Below are 17195 nucleotides of genomic sequence, written 5' to 3'. Positions count from 1 at the left end.
CTGTGAATCATTAATTATACCAAGGTTTGACTCAATTACATCCATATCCCTTATCCTCTTCTCTTGAGCTTCTATAGCCTCATTTAAGATTACTTCATAGATATCCTCTATGGTGGACCCCTCATTGGATTCATCACTTGATGATATCTCACTAGAAAATGGAGCATCTAATGTGTCCAACTTTGATGAGAACAAATGAACTCTCTCACTTTGAGGAGATTTAGGATAGGCATCAATTACTACACATCTAACACATTTGCCAAAGATCAAGCGACCAACAAGTATATAAACATGACAATTTGCATGTAAGATCCATGGCTTGCCTAGCAATACTTGATAGCTAGGCCATCCTACAAACCTGATGACCCTAAATTCCAGAATGCATTTCCCATTTTCCATGGTCACATGGACTTTAGTAATGCCACCTTTAGGTTGTGTTAAATTGTCATCGGCCATTCAAAGAATGATGGAGACATCTTTTTTTATTTCTAATCCCAGCCTCTCTATCAATTCCAAAATCATAATGTTGACGGAGGATCCGATGATAGCATGATCCACTAATATTCTATCAACATATGTTGCTACCCTTGGGCAATGTGTTTCAACATGCTTAAACCAATCATCACCTAATCATACTATTCCCAAGGGCTCAACGATATATTGAGTGCAAAAAATCTTCTTAAATTCTTTATGCACTCCTCGAGACAACTTAATTATTTGTAGCAGATTTACATTTGCCTTAACTCCTCAAAGAAAACTCACTAAATCAAGTTCATGATAGCTAGTAAGAGCTCTCTTTTCTCGCTAGACCATTCTCTCCTTAGGTCTTTGAACTATATTTGACATCTCTTTCTTAGCTTTTGCCTTCTTCTTTGGCAACTCCCAATCCTTCTTGGGGTCAACTTTACCATCTATGATTTTCAGAGGTTTGCCTTCCATATCTGGATTAAGGACTTGTGTCTCCTTATAATCTTACTTAGGGTTTTCATCGAAAGGATTTACCTTGTCTTTATCAGCTTCTTTACCCTTGGGACCTCTCGTAATAACCCGTTGATTATAAGCTTCAGTGCCATTGACACAAATATCTTTAATAAGGATGACTCAACTACCACTAGACAGCTCCTCTACCATAGCTTTCCCTCTTTGTAGTATTTGTTTTGGTCCTTTATCTTGCTAGAGATTATTCCCTTATGCTCGATGACTAAGTGGACGTGGCTGTTTTCTTCCTTGCTGGAAAGAACTAATCTTGTTCCAATAGGTACTAGCTAAGTGGATGGACTTTTCACATATATCACATTTAACATTTAGACAACTCCTAGGGAAATGTTGGTCGCCACATCACTTACAGTTGAATCTTGAGGGGGCACCCTCTTCTTCATGGCATCAACTCCCTATCAAATTCTACTGTTTCTTATGGAAATTGACATCAACAACTATTTGCCTATATTGTTTGCTAATCATGTTAGTTTCATGCTTCATCATATTCTTAACTTTGCCAAGGATATTCAAGGCACTTGACTCATAACTGCAATCATCTATCTGTGGTTACATTAGCCTAATCACTTGATTAGGAATTGGCTGTTGATTTCTTGGAACAACGGTAGGGTTTATCATTAAGCTTCCAACATTTGGTGGAGCCATCTGACTAGCCATAGGCATGGTCACATTGGGAGGAGCTGGCAACATAGGCACATTTTGAATCACACTTCCTCTCCCATCAAGAGGACTCATGGGTATCCCTTGATTGCTATTCGTCAATGCCAAAGTATTTTCAACACCTAGACTGGAATCCCAGTTTTCCCTAGATGTATAAGCCTCTTGTAATCATGATTCTACATCCTCTGCTCTTGTAATAGCCATATTAATGCCGGCAAGAGAAACATTGCTCAAGTGCACTTGAATGTTAAAGCCTAACCCATTCAAAAAGTATTGCAACTGAGTAGCAATTGGAATAGGAATATAGGTTTGCAACTTATGAAATACTTCCTTCAGTTTCTTGGCATACCCATAGACATTTTCTTGAGGTTCTTGATGTGTTACATTGAGAATATGTAGCCAATATTGACCTTCCCTTTCAAGGGCAAACTCTCTTCTAAAGGCCGCAAAGAAAAAGTCAATTGTAGTCATGGTTCTAGCTTCTAGGTACTCATACCATATTGTAGCTCATCCTTTCAAATTCATATTAAAGAACATCATCAAGTGTTCTTTATCTTGAATTTGATAGTTAAATATTAACTTTTGGAATTCATTGATATGAATTTCAACATCTTCCTCTTCTAACTCATTAAAAATAGAAAGAGGAAACCCTAAGGTTAGCATGTCTGGCATTCCTATTGGGATTGCAATGGGTTGTACCATGGTACTAATGGAAGTCGATCAAGGAGCTTGAATGATCAGAACTATTAGTCCACTCGAAGTGGACTAACTAACTAGAAGGGGGGAAGTAATAGAACCTTATCCTTCTAACAGACTATGTGCAGGATTAGGGTCACTAAGACCTCGCCCTTGTAGAGATATTGAACCATTCCTTTTTTACAGAGAATATCTTCTAATAATTTTGGCCCACCGTCTACTAGCCCTTTCAGCTCTTTCTTGCTTCTGAAGTTAGGCTTGACAGTCTTTTGGATCTACCTCACTTCCTTTTGGCATACAATAACAAATTGGTTCGTATTTCGAACAAGATTCATAAACTGCCAATTATTACTGGCTCTAGAAAAATGTGCCACTTGTCAAGACATAAGACAAGTCTCTAACATTGCCTCTAGCGCATTAGCCGGGCCTTTGCTACTCAGCTAAAATCACCCCACAGGGCCTCGTAGCCAGGAGCGTCTCTAAGAACTTTGCATTTGTAAAATTTTGTAGTCCAAAAAATAATTCTTTCCCCACTCCTCAAAGGGAGTCCCTAAACACACTGGTGTTATACACCATGTAGGTACACAAAAAGGAAGCACCCCTTGGCTGATCATTGTGGCTCCACTACAATTGTCCTATATCTCAAGGATTTTTCCCAAGATGCACCGTAAGCATAGAACACATTTGAAACAAAAATCACTCTTTCGATTAAACAATCCAAGAGATAATGAATAAATCTCACTAAGTTTTCCCTAAGGAACCAAATATCTAGCCATACGGGTTAGGATACCCCACACTCGCAACCTAGGTCATCACTCATATAAATAGGTGCTATGCATCCAGGATATGATACCATATAGTGCATCAATGAAAGTGTGTATATCTATCGTACTCAAATAAATTTATTCATTGAAAATTAGTAAAATGAAAGTGTGAAGACAATTCTTTTCATGCTTTTCTTCTACTACGATGGTGCTTCGTTGCTTAAGGCTAGTACCGAGCTTCCTCGTGCTACTAAAACCTTTTAATTTTAGATGACAATGAACCCTATATAATATGCATCATCAAACATCAAAATTCAGCGTACTTGATCAATTCAACAACCCCGTACTCCCTACCATTTAAAATTTTGCATGCTTTAATAGGTCCAAGATATGTTTTTTGTGTATTTTTTTAATTGAAAGTGATAAAAACTCACTCTAACAAAGAGAAAGGGCTTAACTCACACTAAACCTTATGCTACATCTCTATCATATGCTCACAAATATAAACCTCATTTATTATTATTTTTATGATGTGAGAAACCTATTTCTTTCCATTTTTCTTTCCTATTTTCTATTTATTTGTATAAAATTGCTAATAATTACTAATTTTCTAGTTTTGATTGATTGATCTCATGAAAAATGATTTTTAAAGCATGTTTCAACCCATAGGAATAGGAAATGTACACCAAAAACCCAAAAAACCGCATTTTTTCCCTTCAATCGCATAGTCTCAGGTGTTACATGTTTAGCATAAAATTAGTATATGACTATTTTTTTGTCATTCCTTCAACATGACTAGTCAATCAAAATACGCAAAATCAAATACAATCATTTCTAACCATTTCAAACAACAATTAATATCATAAAACGATGAAATCTATATTTTTCTCAAAAAATCGCTCATTATTATGACACACATATTTCGAACTTGGAGGCCCATTGATGCTCTCTCATGGCCATTGATGATCCATCCAACCTCGATTCATGTCACTTTTCACTCCCACATCATTACATGACCAAAAACGTGCATCTCAGTCCACCCTCTCTCTTTTACATTGATCCATGAGAACAAACCACAAGAGGAGAGAGAAAGACTAAAATAAGATCTTTTTACTAAATGCATCATTTTTGTGATGAGGAATGGTGAAGAATTGGAGGAACTTGTATCCCTAAGCATTCTTGGTATGGTGCATATAGTAGAAAAATATTTTTTTTTTGCTAAATTTGGGATGCAAAAAAAAGGTGCCCCCCCTCCCCCCACATTTTGAAAATTTCCACCTTTTGGCTACCAAGCCACTAACTAAGGCTTAAGATTTTTTTACACCAAACTAGTTCAATTTTTTTTGTTTTCACACTCTTTACCAAGTGGTTTTTCAATTTCGAAGGGGAAAACGAGCTCCGATTTGAGATCCGTTTGGAGGGCTGGCTTTATGACATCAAAATCTATAAACCTAGCCACCAGTATGCACTTTTGGGCTCCCGAATCATTTAGATACTTCATAACACCAAGCATTTTGAGTGGGGGGTCAAATGGACTCTGATCTACAAACCCAGACTTGCGTTGGGTTCCAATAATCAAACTCCATCTAGGAAAACTCTAGCTCATCAATCTGCAACCATTTCATTTTGCATGAAAATTTGATCTTTTACGGCCTCTCGGGCTCTTCCCCACTTCAAAAATGACCTTTAAAATCCACTCTCATTTCACGCATTTTCCCAACTACTCTTCATGATCCTCTTGTTCCATATGAGAGATTTCTAGCCTTCTTTCTCATTCTTGTCTTAATAATTTTCGCTCTGGTTTTGAGTAAAGAGGAATAAACTCTAGAATTGAGTTTTAGGCCATACCAGGAATCCTAAAAGACTCTTAGAAAATGTGCCATGTGTTGAGACCTAAAATGGGCCTGATAATGGCTCTCTCACTCTAAGCTCATTGCCAAATCTCACACAACCAACCCCCATGGCCCTATGGCCCCATGAACAATTGACTATAGACTAGAAGATCTTTGTAAATTACTCTAACATGCTGCATTATGTAGTCCACTTATCTAATTTTCTACTTCAAACTCCAAGTAGGAGTGCTCGATACAAGTTATCTAACACACCATATATATGTAACACAGGCTCCTCCTATCGACTTAGTGCGGTGGCCTCTAGGAAAAGTGTACTTACTCCATTATTACTATTTTGTAGTCCAACAAATAATTCTTTTCCCACTCCTCAAAGGGAGTCCCTAAACATATTGGTGTTGTACACCACGTAGGAACACACACTACAAGAAAATGGGGATATAGCACGACGGGCATCTTTGACACAAATTACTAGTGTCACTATTTGTGTCGTAAATGCGACATAAATAGTGATGCCGCTCTAGGAAAAAGAAATGGGATAAAACCCGAGCATGTCATTTTTTTGCAAAGAGTTTGAGAGAGAGTGAAAGAGATCGCGGATTTGGGAGGGAGAGGGAGAGGAAGAGAGAATGAGAGAGAATGAGAGTTTCTCACTATTGCCACTGCCATTCACGAAGAAGAGGGAGAAGTGCACGAAGGAGGAAGAGGAGCGGCTGCAAAGAGGAGATGAAGAATCCATCCTCGGGCATTTGCGGTAAGGACATTGCCTCCTCTTGTTTTATTATTGTTTTTTCTTCTTTTCTTTTGATTGTTTTTCTTGAGAATGAGGTGCATTGAGGGAGAAAGAGAGGAAATGAGAGAGGGACAAGAAGAAATGAAATGAGAGAGAGAGAGAGAGAGAGATTATAAACATGAAAGATAACAAAGAAAGATAGAAAGAGAGATAGAAAGGGAGGGAGAGAGGAGAATGAGTGAGAAAAAACAAGGGGACAGAGAGAAGCAAAGAGAGGGGCAACGAAGAAAGAGAAAGAGAGAAAGAAAGAGAAGGAGGAGAGAACATGAAATGAAGAGTGCAGAGAGAGGTGGATAAATTGTGTTAAATTAGTTACAAGACTAAAGCTACTCGTCAAGGGAAGCAGGTGCTTAAATTGCCCATGGATTTTTAATACAACAAAGTGGTCTTGGTTAGCCAAGAGGATTCCATTAAAAATCTAAAAAGCTAGATTAGATCAAGTTAGGAATGATCGAATATCAATTATCCTAGTGTGTCATCCTAGATCATCAATGTTATTTTAGGGGGATTGAGTTGAGACTATACCTTATTAATAAAGTGGTTGATGTATATCACTCCCCCTCATTTCTCACTCTCTTTAAACAAATGCAATGTTCCACTTAAGTTTGAGAGATGATAGGAAAGTAGTTATCTTAAGCTAATGTTAGATAACCATGGTAGGAGACGATTGAAGGGTTGTGAGGCCTATCTTTCAGACTTGGGAACTTGGTGGATAATCCTATGAAGAGAGTGAAAAACCGACATGAACAAATTGACAAACGTGTGACGGCAAGGTGAGGACGAAGGTTTTTTAAAGCATATCAAAACGAGGAAGGTGAAAGATTATTGTTTTGGATGGGTGTCTCACATCTCGCATTAAAATTTTCGGGTGCGAGAGGGACAGAGACAGAGAGAAAGACAGAGGCCGGAGGGATGGGGGATCCAGGGCGCCGGCCAAAGAGGTATAAATCATCGCAGCGGCAGTCCTCATGAATCGCAAGCTTAATAATTCCCAGTACTGATCAGCAGCTGGTCGACAATGGAGAGGATCAGCTGCAGCTCATTAATGAGCCTAATTGCTGCAGCTCTGATTGCGGTTAACGTAATACTCAAATCTCCGCAGATTTGGAAGGTTGAGGCTGTACTGGATCATGCCCCATCATCAAGGGAAGCGGGCAGCTTCGACAGCGGAATTGAATATGCGATATTATACGATGAATATGCTACTGGTGCAGATACTGAGCAGGAGGTGACGACGATGAGCAGTTATAGGAAGCTGATGACGAGTAGTAAGAGCAATGATATAAATGGTGGTGAATTAATGAGCAGCGGCACCAGCAAGGAAGACGACCTTGTGGTGGGTCTGCCGGGGCAGCCCCAGAGTAACCTTGGGTTTGCTCAGTATGCCGGCTACGTCACAGTGAACGAATCCCATGGGCGTGCCCTCTTTTACTGGTTCTTTGAGGCCGCCTCCAGCCCTGCCTCCAAGCCTTTGGTCCTCTGGCTCAACGGAGGTAATCTTTTCGTATGTAATTGAGTTTCTATATTAACATGGACGCACTACTTAATAACATCGCGATCAGCATTAAGATCATCGCTATGCATTAATATGGACGCACTACTTAATAACATCGCGATCATCGCTCTTCAAACTAGTTGGCGATTCCTTGATCATCCTAATTTTGGTAACTCCTCGTGGGGCCGCCATGAAATGGATTGGTTTGATCACCTTCCAGTTGATTCTCCATCATCGAATCATTCGCTCACACGTCAATCGTACATTCATTGCTCAAGATCTTCCAAGGAGACATCTCTCGATTATCGTCTGGTATGTGCACATATATGTCGGATCCAATACCCCCTTGGTCACGTTCATTCCTCAACATCTTCCAAGTAGATATCTCGCAATTATCCTCTTGTGTGTGCACATGCACAACATATATGTGGGATCCAATATCCCACGACTCTAGTACATGTGCACCCTTGGTAACATAGTCCTTGATACAATGGCAACAAGAACAAGTATGCCCAATGGTTCGATGGGATGCACTTCCAAAGCTTGCTTGCCCCAACAACTCTCCTTTTGCAATCGTACTATTCACCACAAAATTCTTTTGACCCGTCTTTGATCAACCATCTTCACCACAAAAGCTATAATTCACCTCCACATCAATCATTGCACAACTTTGAGTGAATCTAAATTTATATGTAGTCTATCCTAACATAAATGCTTTCACTTATTTGATCATGTAGCTTACCACAAGTAAGCATCAAGTTTTTTGAATTTGAAATGTGTACTAATGCTTTTGTTTAAATAGGCCCTGGCTGTTCTTCTATTGGATTTGGCCAATCCGAGGAAATCGGACCTTTGCGAGTGAACTCCAATGGAGCTAGTGTCACAATCAATGAATATGCTTGGAACAAAGGTACCCAATGGTCACATGTCTCCATTCATATTCTTTTGGTAATCATCAACATGTGCTTCCAATCAAAGATACTCCCTTGAAAATAAGTCCTCTTATAACTTTGAAAAAACAAAGAACAACCTTTTCAAAACAAAATCGTGAAAAATGAAAGTGTAGGAGTTAATATGTGCTTTGTAATGTTTAGAAGGTAGTATATGTATAGTTTCTATGCCTTTGCATAGTATGTTTGACATTCATACTATGCATGGCTCAATGGAAATGTTTAGTAGTCTTCCTTGGAAAGCAAATCTTAAAAGTATAGTCCAGTCAATCAATAAGCCCCGAAGAAATCATTGCTTTTCCTTTTTTGTCAAACTTGTATAAACACAACCCTATTTAATGCTCAGGGGGTCCACTAGGGTTTACCGTATGGTACCACGCGAGTGTAAGGGAGGGGGGTTATTTAAGGGAAAGAAAGTACATTTTATAAGGTAAGGTCCCATAAATAGGGGGTAGATAAGGGGTATTTTCATATATTTCTTCCACGTAGGTGACATCTCCTTATTACTACTAGTGAATCCCCCATGATGTATTGATGGATGAGTATGCACCTATTGCAATTTGTTTTATCTTCAGTTTGGTAGTTTCTTTTACCCTAATCATGGTTTCATTCTTCTAAAAGTGAAACCTTGAAAAAACAAAAGAAAACAATGTTTTCAAAGTTAAGATTTGTACTCTTATAAAATTTCAAGATCCTATAATTTGCAACAACATGCAAGTCTTCATCATATGATAAGGAAATTTTATCCAATAAAGCTATTTTATCGAAAATGTATGGTTCAACTTGAATCTTTTGTAACGGCAAGCTCATCTTTTTCTTGTGTCATCCTAAAGGATAAACTAGCATGTTTTTACCTTTTGTGTTTTTAATATTGATGTAGAGGTCAACTTATTATTCCTTGAGTCCCCTGCGGGTGTGGGATTCTCTTACTCCAACACCTCGTCTGACTACCAACAATTTGGAGATGCTCTAACGGGTGTGTAGTGATGTTGTGATGATCCTACACAATCAAATATGGAAGTTTGCATTGATGTCCAATATGTATACATTGACTAATTACAATTTAGATGGCCACTAACCTTTTCTTCTCTACTTTGTCTGTTGACATGATTGAAACATTAGCTGAGGATGCATACAACTTTTTGGTCGGTTGGTTTGAGAGATTCCCAGGATATAAGTCACGAGATTTTTATATTGCTGGGGAAAGCTATGCAGGTCAACACACACACACACACACACACACACACACACACACACACACACACACACACACACACACACACATACATGCACACATAAGTTATTTTCTATACTATCAACACATGACTGTACTTCCTCAAAACAATCATTCACTACACAAAATAGCAAGCAACTATTCATTACAACTTGAGTTTCATTTACATTCTATCCTAAAAATTTAGACTTTTGACATGATATCCTTTTTATAGGACATTACATTCCACAACTTGCCAAAGTTATTATTGATATGAACAACATTGAGATATCCTTAAAGGGAATATTAGTAAGTTTCTCAAACGATACATGCCTTAATTAAAGAATCTTATTCATGTTTTGGTTGTAGTTAATTAAATGTGAGAATTTATTTTATCTTATTTTAAAACATTGATTTGTAGTTTTTAATGTGTACATCTTGATTATCTTGGGTTATAGCTTAAGATTTATTATCATTTGGAGTAAGTTTCTTAATAGAATTGTACCATGGTGCTAACATCTATAGATAAAGTATTAGCTCACATACCAACTATCAAACACTTCCTCCCTATATTATTTTGGAAACCAACGATATATATTATTTCCTTTTAATGGGAGCCATGTGTAAGCTTTATAGATTCCTAGTGTTGCAACCAATGTTTGGGTACCAAACAAGCTAGACAAATGCCAAGTGGCATAAGCCATGTCCAAGTCAATTAATGTGTCAATTTAGACTTGCATGTCATTTCAATTAGTATTCATCATCGAAGCAATGATAATGGAACTCTACATATTCTCTACATAGCTCTTACATAGCAGTGTTCTTTCTAAGTTTTGATCACAATTTCAATGTTTGCTATTTGATTTGAATAATAATTAAGCAAATGCAATGAAGCTAATGCCATTGTGCACCTAGTGTCGGGTATGTGTCTTTGTCTTGATGTTCGTGCTTGATTACATGTGGAAACCATGATGGTCAAAGCTTCACAAGCATAGATGGATGCACATGCAACCAAAGGGCCATCCATTAGCTCTTACTTATGTTGCATGTAACAACTAGAATAAAGGGCAAGTTAGCTTTAGTTGTAGGTTGATAAGCAGGTTTCTACTTTGTCATTTGAGACTCTAGTAAGTAATAGAGTTCATGCTTTAAACAAGGGAATTGACATTGTGGATTTTGATCCTCTCTATGTGCCATGTGTTTGGGCCCAAACCACAAATTCCAAATTCCATAAGACATGTCTAGTTCATTGATGTGTCACTTTGGATCTACATGGTGTTTTAGTTACTCTTGAGATGTCCTAATGTATTTGTATGCTATTGATTATGGAAGCAATGATGATGGAACTCTAGATACTCTTTCTAAAACTTGTATCATTCCCTAGAATTTTTCTTTTTGAGTATTGATCACAATTTTCAGTTCATGATTTGTTCTAAGCAATTATTGAGTGGAATGAAGTTAATGTGATTTTAGATCATGTGTCAGGTATGAGTGTTTGCCTATGTTTTGTCCTAAATGTTCATGCCTAATTACACCCAACCAAGGAACCATGCCATGTTGTGTGTGTGTGAGTGTGACAAGTTACTATACAAAAATATGTTATGCTAGTAAGGAAACAAAAAAGTTGATGGGGTGAAGCCTCCTTAAAGAGTAGGGATGCAAGATTTTTTAGAACAAATACCTAATATGGAGAGCACATAAACATTTAAGAATAAATAAAGATATTAGCCTAATTAAATCCATAATAATAAGGAAGTATAAAGAGAAAGCATGTGATCACTTAGAGCCATGCATGAAGAAGTTTATATACATAACCATTAGGATCTCCTTACCATGTTTAATAAGATTTTGCATGTTGTACATGATAGAAGAGGCCCCATGTTATTTTCAATTCTAAGTATAGGATATAACTTTTTATAAACCATAATATGCATCTACAACTAAACCAAATTATTAGTCGCATTTCATCTCAATGACATATCATGGATCTCAAAAGTGTATATATACATCCTCATATGCATCGTACGAGTCTCATCCCATATGATGATGCCTATTTACCACAACAACTTAGGAATCTCATCCCATATGATGAGGATTGTTTACTATAACAACTTAGGAGTGTCATACTCTAAAGGAATGTTGCAATGGATGGAGTAAAAACTTTCAAGGGTATTTTGAGTTTTGAGTTAATGGTGCATCCATTAGGCAAAAGCAACATAGCAATTTCTAATGTCAATGTAGTGGCCAATGCTATCATTTGATACTCTATAGTTTTCAAGAAAGGACTTATAAATTAATGTGTGTTCACATGCACCTAGTCCATCAAAAAGAAAACTATTTTCCTTTGTGATTCCTTTATATCAGCGTTGGTTTTTCTTATACTAGGTGTACAAAAAATTGGAATACCAAACTCCTCATCCTTACATTCCCTCATCTCTTCACCTTGTTCTTGACTTGGGCTACATGTGTTTGTAAATGTGTAAAATATGTGATATTTCTTTTTCCATTAATGTGTTTCTAAAAGATAAAAAATTAGGGGGTAAAGACAATAAATTTTTATTGTCCTATAGAAGAACTTCTCAAGATGTTGTCATTACATAATGGAATGATGCCATTTTTGCAGATGGGTAATGCTTTGATAGATGACAGCTTAGATATAAAGGGCCGTGTGGATTATGCTTGGAGTCATGCAATACTCTCTGATACATTTTATCAAAACATTACAAAAATTTGCAATGATTACTCTCAAGGAAGTCGAGCAAGCAATGCATGCATTGAGCTTCTTGATGATGTTTTTGAGCAATATTCTGTAATTGATATATATGGTATTTATGTCGATGTCTGCTTGAATGACACTCTATCTTCATCGAAACCAAAAATCAAAAAGAAGCCAATGTCTTCTTCATTGGTAAGAAACTTTGTATGACATATATGACATTTTGCATATAAAGAAACCAATGTAGTTAGGATCCATGAATCCAAGAATATAGTTATTTAGATCAATTTAAGGAATTAATGCATGATATTTTAGGCAAATAGTAGCATAGCATGATTGGTAACTAACATGAATCCAAGAATATAGTTATTTAGATCAATTTAAGGAATTAATGCATGATATTTTAGGCAAATAGTAGCATAGCATGATTGGTAACTAATAGGATATGAATGCACGATGTTTAGTACAAGTGATATTAGAAGGGCTATTGACATTTCTTGGATATAATTTATATCAAACTTCATACTTGAGGGTGAATCTTATGCATGCACATCATGTTAGGTCATAATTCCTTGAGTTTATAGAAAAATACTTAAGTATAATTGGATAGAAGACATGTTAGATCTATTGTTCAAGTCAATGCATAGATAGAACAAAAAAAGTGTGCACATTTGGCATCTCATAAAATATAAACTTATCAAGTTTGTTTACATTTAATCATTTAATTATTTTCTAAACTTACTTGATGTTCATAAATTAGCTTTGTTTATTCAAATGACAAGTAGACTTTCATGAGATCAATAAAGAGTATTATATGTAAAACACTAAATATTGGAAGGCATTAATGAATAGTAATGGAGCATGTAAAAACTCATCAATTTCTCCCTCCCCCTCTCTCTCTTTCTCTATCTAACATCAATTTTTAACATTATTTCCTAACTACAATTTAGTCGAAACATCCCAAGTACAATTGGTGTAGCTGGATATGACCCATGCATTGATTATTATGTTGATGCTTATTTGAACCGAGAGGATGTTCAACATGCCTTACATGCTAAGGAAACTTCATGGAGTGCATGCAGGTATAAAGATGATAACACTTGGGCTATAGAAACTTTTTATGTTGAAAATGAAAAACTTATGCAATCTTAACTCTTGTATATGGTTGTGCATGCACATGTGTGCATGCATACATGTGTGTGTGTGTGTGTGTGTGTGTGCCTACACTATGCATGTGTCTAGACATAGGACAAAGAATAATAGATGGAGCCTTATCCATTGCTTCATGTGACACTCTACTGAGCTTCCTTCACATAAAGGAGCTTTATAGAAAAGTGTGTGCATAAGAGTGTGTACATGTACAATTATCATGAAGCATGAGTCGTTCTATTCAACATATATATATTTATATCTATGCCTCTATGTGTGTGTGTGTGCATAAAGAGATAGAGAGAGAGAGAGAGAGAGAGAGAGAGAGAGAGAGAGAGAGAGAGAGATCCAAGATAGAGTAGACAAAGGACCCTAGGTCTAGCACACTTAATATAATGAGGTGGGTACACAAGTGACTGATGAAGCCCATGAGGGGATCTATCAATGGTTGGTTCATGAAATATACGAATCTCTTCTGTTGTGACATGTGATTATAAAGAGATATGCCTATTTTAGGCTAAAGAACCTAAGATTAGCTAGAATAAATATAATGAAGTGGGCTTACTTGTGGATATATTGATGCTTGCTCAATGTGAATAGTCTAGTGTATTTCTAAAATGACTTTCCTTATGATGAGATCTCATGTTAAGCACATTGTAGATGCTTCCTTTTTCATTCATTGTATTTGTCCTTGTTATTTTATGTATTCACTTTTGCATGTGCCTTTTATATGACACATCCATATTTAGTATGACCAAAATAAACATTTGTAGAATAATAAATCCACATCGAGTTGTGAAATATTTTGGCAGCATTCCTACTATTGGCTCATTTTTGTTTTTAAGAATTGAAGGTGCAGTTCGTCTTTTAGAATACACTCGGGATTCTTACACATTACATTGTTTTGAAAGAGGACCAGTATCCATTTGTTTTGAATAGAAGGGAATTGTACATAAGAGGGCATGTATAACCATGCTAGCAAATGCATGCTAGGTTTAAAACATTTGATTAAAATTGAAATTATAACATTAAAGAAAGAGCAAGGTACAAGTCTAAAATCGTATGAATACCTAAGTATGGTGTGGCATGTCACATTAACCAACAGGAATATGATATCTAACCATATGGACGTATCTTTCAAAACTAGAGGGTTGGTTGAACCTATGGTGACAAAAAATGTGGGTAAGAAAAAAATCAACTTATATGTTAGTAACCATAAAAATATGATTTTTTAAAAAAAATCTTGAGTAAAAGGTGAGAGATTTCTATTTGTAAAGTAGAATATATCACTTTAAATTCTAGCCAAAATATCTTTCTAGTTTGTGTTACTTGAGCACAAGATGATGTTTCTTTTGTTTATAATATAACATTTTTGTCTTTTGCATGGTGTAGTGATGTGATAAAATCATGGAATGATAGTCCCGACTCAATGTTTCCCACCTTAAAGGAGCTCATGAAGTCAAACATACGCATTTGGATGTTCAGGTGAAAATGTTTGTTTGCAAACATCCCAATGAAAGTGCATTGCCTTGGAAAATATGGTTCTTTTTAATCTTACAATGTTTAGCTTGTAGCATCTGCTATCATTATGTTATCTTGCAAGAATTCTTTCGAATATGTAGGCATTCTAATCCACTTTAATCTTAAGGGAGCATGGAAATATGTTACTAATCTACTCCATCTTATAAAATGTAATGAGAATAAAGTTAAGAAATTTTCACCATTTTGAACATGGAATACTGTATTTATAATAAGATATGACCAATAAAGCATTACTTAATTAAGTAGCTAGGATACAAATATGTGTTAAATGTACTAAGATATCATATACACATGAATTATATGTTTCCTCCTCATACATCTTTGAAGAATAGTTTTTAAAAGCTTATTTACAAATGCGAGAAAATTAGGTTTCTAGCATACACATTATTTTCTATGTTATACTAAGCTTTTCAATTTCTTAATTATCTTTCATTACTCTAAAAACCCCTTCTATATATGTTAATTGGTCTAGTGGTGATTGGGATGGCATCATACCGGTCTTATCAACTCGCTATTCTATCGAGTCCATGAATCTCCCTACAAAGATAGATTGGTACCCTTGGTATTATGAACAACAGGTAGTTTTTTTAAATCTATATATTTTACATATGTACAAACATTTGGTATTAAGAGCCTAGTATCACATATGTTATCCTACCACAAACAAATAAAGTTTGTCTTTCATGAAATGTAGATCTCCTTTTTATTATAACTAAATGAGTTATTGAGACTATGCAAAATATACTAAATTTGAGTAGATATCACATCATAGTTAGTAAGTAGAATTTCCCTTTGAAAACTTTGTATGGCAACATCATCACTTTCATAAAGCTCAAAGGCTCTATACAAAAAAGTTGATCCACATATACTAGATGTTGTCATGACATTTATTCTGGTAAATAATGTAGTTTCTCACTAGAAATAATATAAGTACATTGACATAAACTACAAGGCCATAGATTTCCTGGATAGATAGTGGTCTACTTCTATTTCACATTGCAATATTGTGAGCTTTAAAGAGCTATAGTTGGAAAATATGCTCTTACAAAGGCCTAAGTGCAACACTGTCTAATGATAAGTTATGTTAACACATGCATTAGAAAAATCACCTACTAAGCATAGCTTTGTACATGCAGGTAGCTGGTTGGAGTCAAGTATATGAAGGAATAACGTATGCCACTGTGAGAGCAGCTGGACACATGGTTCCTTCTTTCCAACCAGGGCGTGCCCTTGCCCTTCTTAAACAATTCCTTACTGGGACCCCACTGCCAAGCTCATGAGTTGCAAAACATTAGTATACCCACAAATTAGAGAGCATCATGTTCTCTAATTTACATTTTTCTTTGAATTACTTGAAAGAGTAATATATTTGAAATGGGTCTCTAAAGCTTTTCTTTACTACATCATGAGCTTTGAGCAAGAAGGACACATCCTGATTGTCACACTTCACACCCAATGACTTCCTAAAAATCCAATAAAACCAAATAAATTTGATTGTTGCAAGAGTGGTTTAGGTGTAACCTTCATTCATTCAAACAATGACCCCATGATGTAATCTTTTTATTTACTCTATACTAAGGAATTAGCACAAGCTTCAAGGATGGTGCAACCTTCATTCATCCAAACAATGACCCCATGGTGTCACCTTTTTATTTACTCTATATTGAGAGATTAGCACAACCTTAAAGAATTTCATAAAATATACTTTCTAGATTGTACATGAACACCTCAAGCAAGGATAATGGCTAAAGAAATTAAAAAATTTAAAGAAATCATTATGACCATACTCATGTATGCTTATACCACGTGCAAAGCCTTTGTGCATATATTAGATAATGGTGAATGAAGTTTCTAAAAATGTAAATGTTTATCCTATTCTTGAAAACTATCTAAATAATAGAATTCTTTTTGTAGAAGATAGTTTTCATAAAAATAAAGTAAAAGGAACCTTTTCTTAAATGCTATCAAATTTATAATGAACTAAGTACTTCATAGTTTATCACTGACAAGCATAGCTAGTAAACTTTGCAAAAAGAGCCTTGATACAATCTTCTTTCCCTAGAGGATCTAGAATCCTTGAAATCCAATTGACAACTTTGACAAAATGGTTTGTTGGACTAACCAAAACCCATGTTGCACTCTAAAAGACCTTATTTCTAACATCCTAGAGAGACATAAATACCATCCCTCTTATTACATTCTAGAAAGTAAGAAATCCTAGGGTCGTTCTTCCCCTCTTCCCATGAAAGCACCTATTTCCATGTGATGGTATCATGAAACCCTTTGAAACAATCCATTTTTGAAACTTTTAATGCCAAGTTACCCTAGTACTCTTTGAGTCGCAAAGCACATGGCAAATAGAGTCTTCCTT

At 36.0% G+C, this 17195-nt stretch overlaps 1 protein-coding gene across 1 annotated transcript; it reads left to right on the top strand.

The window, feature by feature from the left end:
- Positions 1-6751: 6751 nt before the first annotated feature.
- Positions 6752-16444, top strand: LOC148026053 (serine carboxypeptidase 24-like). Its single transcript, XM_087692185.1, has 10 exons — positions 6752-7252; positions 8057-8164; positions 9085-9180; positions 9327-9419; positions 9653-9726; positions 12041-12336; positions 13087-13215; positions 14675-14767; positions 15297-15402; positions 15961-16444. The coding sequence occupies exons 1-10, from the start codon at positions 6778-6780 to the stop codon at positions 16102-16104; spliced, it is 1614 nt and encodes a 537-aa protein (XP_087548311.1). The 5' UTR covers positions 6752-6777; the 3' UTR covers positions 16105-16444.
- Positions 16445-17195: the final 751 nt, after the last annotated feature.

The sequence above is a fragment of the Lygodium microphyllum genome, chromosome 14 (genome assembly GCF_053477565.2).
Source record: "Lygodium microphyllum isolate KBCC chromosome 14, Lygodium_microphyllum_v1.1.10, whole genome shotgun sequence".
Classification (NCBI taxonomy): Eukaryota; Viridiplantae; Streptophyta; class Polypodiopsida; order Schizaeales; family Lygodiaceae; genus Lygodium; species Lygodium microphyllum.
The sequence above is the reverse complement of the archived record's forward strand: the minus strand, read 5'-3'. Positions and strand labels throughout refer to the sequence as shown.

Coding starts and splice junctions, on each gene's coding strand:
- LOC148026053 (XM_087692185.1), top strand. CDS start 6,778: ATGGAGAGGATCAGCTGCAGCTCATTAATGAGCCTAATTGCTGCAGCT. Junction 9,181..9,326: donor ATTTGGAGATGCTCTAACGG/GTGTGTAGTGAT, acceptor TTGAAACATTAG/CTGAGGATGCATACAACTTT. Junction 15,403..15,960: donor CTTGGTATTATGAACAACAG/GTAGTTTTTTTA, acceptor TTGTACATGCAG/GTAGCTGGTTGGAGTCAAGT.